This window comes from Terrapene carolina, unplaced genomic scaffold (genome assembly GCF_002925995.2).
Source record: "Terrapene carolina triunguis isolate 2854851 unplaced genomic scaffold, T_m_triunguis-2.0 Scaffold500, whole genome shotgun sequence".
NCBI classification, from domain to species: domain Eukaryota; kingdom Metazoa; phylum Chordata; order Testudines; family Emydidae; genus Terrapene; species Terrapene triunguis.
This window is the reverse complement of record NW_020664851.1, coordinates 53,314-60,198: the sequence shown is the minus strand read 5'-3', so window position 1 is coordinate 60,198 and position 6,885 is coordinate 53,314. Positions and strand designations below refer to the sequence as shown.

General features: G+C 67.1%; 1 protein-coding gene across 1 annotated transcript; it reads right to left on the bottom strand.

Annotated features, from left to right (window-relative positions):
- Positions 1-311: 311 nt before the first annotated feature.
- Positions 312-6,700, bottom strand: LOC112124520 (brain-specific angiogenesis inhibitor 1-associated protein 2-like). Its single transcript, XM_026658688.1, has 8 exons — positions 6,686-6,700; positions 6,325-6,537; positions 5,746-5,983; positions 4,654-4,837; positions 4,105-4,176; positions 3,604-3,778; positions 2,986-3,029; positions 312-2,768 (listed from the first exon to the last, which is right to left on the bottom strand). Exons 1-8 carry the CDS (start codon positions 6,698-6,700, stop codon positions 2,696-2,698), a joined length of 1,014 nt encoding a protein of 337 aa, XP_026514473.1. The 3' UTR covers positions 312-2,695.
- Between the last annotated feature and the right edge of the window lie 185 nt (positions 6,701-6,885).

Genomic DNA, 6,885 nt, shown 5'->3' with positions numbered 1-6,885 from the left:
TAGATATATACAGGAGGTGTGGGGGAAGATGGATGGATGGATAGAGGGGCAGGGGATGGACAAATGGATAGATACGAGGTGTGGGGGGATGGATGGATAGAGGGGGTGTGGGGGGGGAGATGGATAGATAGAGGGGCAGGGGATGAACAGATGGATAGACAGAGGGGTTGGGGGATGGATAGAGGGGGTACAGGGGGAAGATGGATGGATAGATACAGGGCTTGGGGGATGGATGGATAGAGGGTGTACGGGGGGGGAAGATGGATGGATAGATACAGGGCTTGGGGGATGGATGGAGGGGGGAGGGGGGGGAAGATGGATGGATAGATACAGGGGTTGGGGGATGGATGGATGGATAGAGGGGATGTGGAGGGATGGATGGACGCATACCTAAAATCGTATTGATGGATGGCATGAGGAAGTGGAAATTTGCTGTAATATTTTTGAGGCCCATGTTTGCCTCAGTTTCCCTCTGTGCTTTGCGCGGCTCCCCTGTGGGGGCTGAAGGGTTACAAAGCTGCTCTCGGGACAGAGCTGGTGCCATGAGGGTGGGGCCATGGACCGCGGCGGGTTGGGTGAACAGGGTGTTAAAGGGGCAGCTGGAAGCGACCCTGATTGACGGAGGAACCACACAGCCAACGGGCCCCTGAGGACCAGGGAAGAACAGTCGCGCTGGGGCCAACCAAGGGTCCCGCCGGCCCAGTGGCTTGTTGCCGCCAGTGTCCGGGGCCCGCTGCATCACGGAGAATGAACAGAACAGGGCGACTGTCGCGTGAGCGCCCCCATCGGCCGCTCCTGGCTTCGGGCAGGCAGAGGTTTAGGGACACCCAGAGCCTGGGTTGCCCCCGTGACCACCAGTGCTGGACTCACTCTCGAACCCCGTTCGACTTTCGCCCTTCCCAGCATCCCCCGGCAGGGAGTTCCCCAGGTTGACGGTGCTGCCGTCGGTTTGTTTTCGTTTCATCGGCTGAGCCCTGGTTCTCACCTCACGTGAAGGGGTAACTTGCACTTCCCCGTTCCCCGTCTCCATCCCCGTCCCGATTTCACAGCCCTCTCTCACATCCCCCTTCGCCGTCTCTGAACGGTGCCCGTCCTTTTCGTCTCTCCTCAGCCAGAAGCTGTTCCACCCCCGCATCATTTCTCTGACCTTCTCCACACCTTTCCCAACGCCAACAGATCTGTTTGGAGCTGGAGCGACCCGAACCGCCCGCCGTACTCAAGGGGTGGGCGCGCCCTGGGTTGATATAGCGGCACTAGGGTGTCGTCTGTCCGATTCTCCCCCCGTTTCCTAACCTCCTGTTACCTGCCGTTTGCAGCGAACGATCCCGACTCCGCCATCTCGGTCTCGGGTGGTACCTGCTCATCTAGATCCCTTCCTGGCGTAGGTCCGGCTGGGATGACGGTTTCCAGCGTCACGTTTCTCAACCCCACGTTTCATGGCCCAGTCCCCCTGTTCGGTGAGATCTTTTGGGGGCTCTTCGCCGGGCGCTTTGGACTTAACGAGCCGGAGTCAGTTTGTCTCGTCTGCAAGTGTTTGCTCAGCGTTCGCCCCGTTTGCCTTTCTGAGTACGCTGCCCAGCCCAGACCCTGGGGGCCCCCCCATCTACCGCTCTCCGGTCTGAAAACTGCCCCTTTCCCCTTTGTCCCCTGTCTTTTAACCACCCCCTTCCCCCTGGGCCCGGCCGGCTTTGCTTCAGAGCCTTGTTCAAGGACGCTAGACCCACCCACCCCCTTGGCCACACGTCGGTTGCCCCCTCGGATTCCAGCCGCTGGGCGAGACAGGGATTTCCCTTCCCCACCGACCCGCCTTCACCCACCTCTGGGCGCCTTCTGCTCTGCCCTCGAGTTTCACCCCGTTGGCCTGGCACGGAAGCCGGGCTTAAAAACCGGCCTCCTGTTAGCCACCTGCCCCGGTTACATGCCACCTGCCGCGGGGCAATTCACCCCCCTGAGGAGGGGACCCTCCGGCCGGGAACCCAGCAGGGACAATGGCCCGAGGCAGTGGTGGATGGCGAACCTCTGGGCTCCCCACATCTAGGCAGCGCTACCAGGGGGTGAGGGGCTCCCCCAGGCGGCTGGCTCTGGTGGGTCGGCTGGGCAGAGCTCCCAGGGGGAAGCAGGGGGGCTGGAGCCCAGGGGGGAAGGGCGGGGCCTCAGGCTCCTCCGAAGACCTGGTGAAAAGCTAGGGCGTAGCAGCCCCCCTGGGGGAGCTGGGACCGATGGGTAGAGGGGTGGGCAGGGGGACGGATGTGTGCACAGGACAGACGGATAGAGGGGGGCATGGGGGCAGACAGAAGAGTGCAGAGGGGATGGATGTGTGTAGGGGGATGACAGAGGGGTGCAAGGGGGAACGGACAGATACACACGTAACCCATAGCAGAGCCCTCAGGAGGCATTTCTATCTCGGGGGGCAGCCTCTCCCCCTCCCTTCCCCCACCCTGTGGCTCCCCGGGGCCCAGCTCCATTCCTGTTCCCCCCACTCCAGGCATCGTCGGCGGGATTCGAACCCCGAACCCTCCCGCTGCGTGATACGGCCCGAGCCCGGCTGTTGGGATGCTCTTCTGCAAAGCAGCCACTAGAGGGAGCCGCGGGCTGCATGGGGGGGGGAGGCCCCCCGCCAGTTCCCCAGTCCTTCCCGAGCGGGGGGGCTCCTGGCATCTCTCCCCCGGGGGGCGATCGGCGGGCGCCCGGGGCCTCACTGGATCAGCGGGGCCGAGCGGTCGTTGGTCACCGTCCGCTTCAGCCTGACGTGAGCGAAGGGGTTAGACCTGGCGGGGGGAGAGAGAGGGCACGGGTCATGGGGCCTCAGTGGGAGCTGAAGGGGGGGGGACATAAATCTGGGTGCTAGTGCCCGGGGGAGGAGGTTATCCTGATGGGTGGGGGGTTTGTGGGGGTGAATGTGGCACTAGGGCCATTGAGGGGGGAGAATCCTAGGTTTAGAGCCCCGGGGTGGGGGCCCCAGGGCGCGGACCTCGCTGCTCTCACCTGGACGGGGAGGAGTTCAGGGGGCTCCCAAATTCGTTCGCTAACTGGGAAGAGGAAGGAGAGAATCACATTAGGCCGGAGGGTGGACCGGGGGGGGGGGGGGGGGGCACGTGGCGATCACCAGGCTGGCCCTGCAATGCCCACACTTGCCCCCAGGTGGCAGCTGGTGGTGGGGATTGCAGGAGGACGGGGTGGGGGGTTCCTCAGTGGGGCCCCCTTGGTGGTAATTTGGGGGCGCTGGACAACCGACCAATTCGCTCCCTGTCTCCGTGCCATGCTGCCGGCCCCCTGTGCCCCCGGCCAGCCTGGCACCCCAGGGGTGGGCAGGCAAAGCGCCACCAACGGAGGGTCATCGACGTGAAGTGCCCGGCCATTGCAATGGAACGGCTCCCGAGGCTACGGGCCCCCCGGCTGGGCTAGCACCCTGGAGGCGTGGCTGAGTGCCGGGGGGTGGGTGGGGAGTCTCGAGGGTCGGGGCGCGCCCAGGGCTGGGCAGCAGGCTCCAGGCCTCAGGAGGAGAGACGGGGGGGGGAGGAGCTGTGCCCCGAGAAGAGCCGAGGGACCCCAGGATCCAGCCAGTGGGGGGGCGCTCGCCTGGAAGCTCCTCCCCCAACTCACCTGTGACAGGTCGGGGTTCATCATGCTATAGGGGCGCTGGCGGAAGGTGCTGGAGCGGGGGGAGGGGGCGTAGCGCAAGGTGGCCCCCCCGTGACCCCCCTCCGGGCTGGGGGCCACACACCCCACTTTGTCCAGGGTCCCCGTGCTGCTGCTGTTGAGTTTGCTCAGGGGAAAACTGCGGGGGGGGGAGAGAGATGGGGTTAAAATGAGGCCCTGGAGCTACACAGTGCCCCCCATACTCCCCCCACCCTGGCCCCAATCTCCCCCTCTCTGTGCCCCGCATCCTGCCACCAGCTCAGCACCCCCCCATCCCGCTCTGCTCCCTTCCCTCTACCTTGCCCCATCCCCCCACCCCTTCCCCCCAACTCAGTACCACTGCCTGGCCCCCCCATCCTCTCCCAGGCCCCTGCCCCCCCCAGTCCCAGCCCTGCCTCCTCCATCTGTCACCCCCTATTCCTCCTCCCCCCTCCCACCACGGGGCACGCCCAGCCCCCAGCTCACCTGCCGTGGGGTTTCTCGGGGGTCTCGGCAGGGGGGACGGGCCGGGTGTACGAGAAGGGGAACCAGCCTTTCCTGGGGGTGGGGGGACCAGAGGTCAGGCAGGATGGAGACACGCCCGGACCCTCCTCCCAGGGGGCGGCTGAGTTCACAGCCCCACAGAGCCCAGCGAGGGCCCCGCCGGGACCCAGATCTGGACCGGGGACTTGGAACCCAGGAGCCCGGATCCATCATGCTCAGCTCTGAGAGGGGAGGGGGGGGTCTAGTGGGGGAGGGGGGCTGAGAGCCAGGACTCCTGGGTTCTCTCCCCGGCTGGGGGAGGGAAGGGGAGGGGGGACGGGAGCCAGGACTCCTGGGTTCTCTCCCCGGCTGTGGGAGGGGAAGGGAGCGGAGTGGGGGCTGGGAGCCAGGAGTCCAGGGTTCTCTCCCTGGCTGTGGAAGGGGAGGGGAGGAGAGGAGAGGATGGGGGGTGGGAGCCAGGACTCCTGGGTTCTCTCCCAGCTGTGGGAGAGGAGGGGGGTCTAGTGGTTAGCGCAGGCGGCAGGGGCTCACATGCACGTGGCCTCATTCTCCCCGTAGTGCCAGCCGTCCCGGGCCTCGGCCACCAGCAGCGCGATGACGTCGCCTTCCTGGAAGTTGAGCAGGGTGCTGCTCTCGCCGGCTGCGTGGGAGAACACGGCCTGGACCCGGCGCCGCTCGGCCAGCGCCCCGACCCGCGGCAGGGTCCTGTTCTCTGCTGGGGGCAGGGGGGAGAGAAGGGAGAGTCAGGCTGGGGATTGCCCCCCCTTCCTGCCCCTGGAAAGGGGCCAAGAGACTGAGAAAGGGGCACACAGGGGATATGTGGGGGGGTCTTAGAGGAGGGCATCGGGGGGCCTTGGGGTGTCCCGGGGGTACACACGAGAGGGCCTGGGGGAGCTCAGAGGAGGGGAACCAGGGGTAGAGATAAAAGCTGGATTGGGGGGGAGAGATCTCGGGGGGGGGGTTTCTGTGTGACTGGCCAGGAACCCGCAGAACCCCACCCCCCAATCCCGTCCCAGCCCCGGCCGGGTCAGTCCAGGATACGAAATCAGAACAAGCCGCTCAGCGCTGGACTCTTAATTGGCTTAGGCTGGGCAAGTTGCCCAGACCTGGGGGGGGGGGGGGGGGGCAGCTTCCCCCCAGAATGGGGTCACCCTCCCCCCCCAACAACTCCCCCACAGAGCCTGTATCATGTGCCAGGGAGGCTGGAAAGTAGTGAGGGCTGGGACGCCCCCATCTGGGGTCACACGTGGGACGAGCCAGTCAGGCTCAGCTCCAGCAGCAAACATGTCGGAGCTGGCCAGCACAGACCAGGGCCGGGCTAGCAGGGCCTGCAGGTCGGGAGCGAGGGGCACCGGCAGGGCTGGGGGGAGCCCAGGGCTGGGCGAGCAGGGGGCTGCGGGTCGGGAGTGAGGGGCACCGGCAGGGCTGGGGGGAGCCCAGGGCTGGGCTAGCAGGGGCTGCGGGTTGGGAGTGAGGGGCACCGGCAGGGCTGGGGGGAGCCCAGGGCTGGGCTTGCAGGGGCTGCGGGTCGGGAGTGAGGGGCACCGGCAGGGCTGGGGGGAGGCCAGGGCTGGGCTAGCAGGGGCTGCGGGTCGGGAGCGAGGGGCACCGGCGGGCACTTACTGAGCGTGGCGAGGCGGGTCTCCGCGGAGGCTTTGCGGGGGATGGGCAGGGTACAGGAGTAGCCATCGCTGGCCCTGGGCGGAGGGGGGCTCTGCGTGGCTGGTGCGGGCTGCGGGGCCGGCAGGCCTAGCGGGACGGTGAGGGGCTCGCTGGCGGGCGGGTGCCCCAGGTCACGGGAGCCCCGGGTGCGGTGAGAATCGCCGTTGGGGAGCAGAGTCGCTTCCTGCAGTGAGACGCGCTGCAGAGGGAGAGATGGGGGGCAGGGGGGAGGGGCTCTGCTCACTGGGGATCAGCGTCACCCTCCCAGTTGGGTTTGGGGACCCAGGTGTCCGGGTCACCCTCCCAGGGGCTCTGCCCTTGGAAAATAGACCCAGGTGTCTGAGTCGCCGTTCCAGGGGCTCTGCCCTTCGGGATTGGACCCAGGAGTCCGGGTCAGTGCCAGGGGGACCCTACCCCTCTCCCGTAGTGCCCAAGTCACCATCCCTGTCGGGAAGGGGACCCAGGAGTCCGGGTCTCTCCCGAGGGGCCCCACCCTCTGGCAATGGCGCCCCTCCCGATCCCCCGTGGGCAGAGACATACGTGGTTGAGGGCCAGCCCCCCGCCCCCCAGCAGGGGTGCCAGCTCGGGGGGCACCTCCAGGGGCTGGGGGGCGGGCAGCGGGTCGGAGATGGCGGGCACGGCAGGGCTGTTGGCCGTCTGCTTCACCAGGGCCAGAGCGCGGTCGGGCAGGCGGGTGGGCTGGACGCAGGACTGCTGCCAGCCGGGCAGCTTGGCCCCCAGCAGCTCCTTCACCTGCGGGGCGGGGGGCAGAGATGGGTGAGGGGGGGCACTAGACTGCGCCACATGCCCAGCCAGGGGAGCCCCCACCCTCCACGGGGCTCCCACTCCCCCCGCACCCAGTCCACAGCGCGACCCCCAACCAGGGCCCCATAGGAACTACACCACTCCCCCACATCCCCCTAACATGGGGCCTGTGCTGCCCTCTGGGGACTCGTCCGCACTGCCCCCCACCAGGTACCCCCCCGCTCTGGTGGGGCCCACAAGATGGAAGGATGCCGGTGACGTCCCACTAGGGGGCTCTTTGTGGGGGCGGAGGGATACAGGATGGAAGGATACGGGAAGTGCGTGACCTCTACCCAG

What these genes read in the sequence shown, in the direction of transcription:
- LOC112124520 (XM_026658688.1), bottom strand. An exon ending in GGGGGCTGGCCCTCAACCAC is followed by an intron (nt 5,984 to 6,324) that starts GTATGTCTCTGC and finishes CTCCCTCTGCAG; the next exon opens with CGCGTCTCACTGCAGGAAGC. An exon ending in CCCGAGAAACCCCACGGCAG is followed by an intron (nt 3,779 to 4,104) that starts GTGAGCTGGGGG and finishes CCCCCCCCGCAG; the next exon opens with TTTTCCCCTGAGCAAACTCA.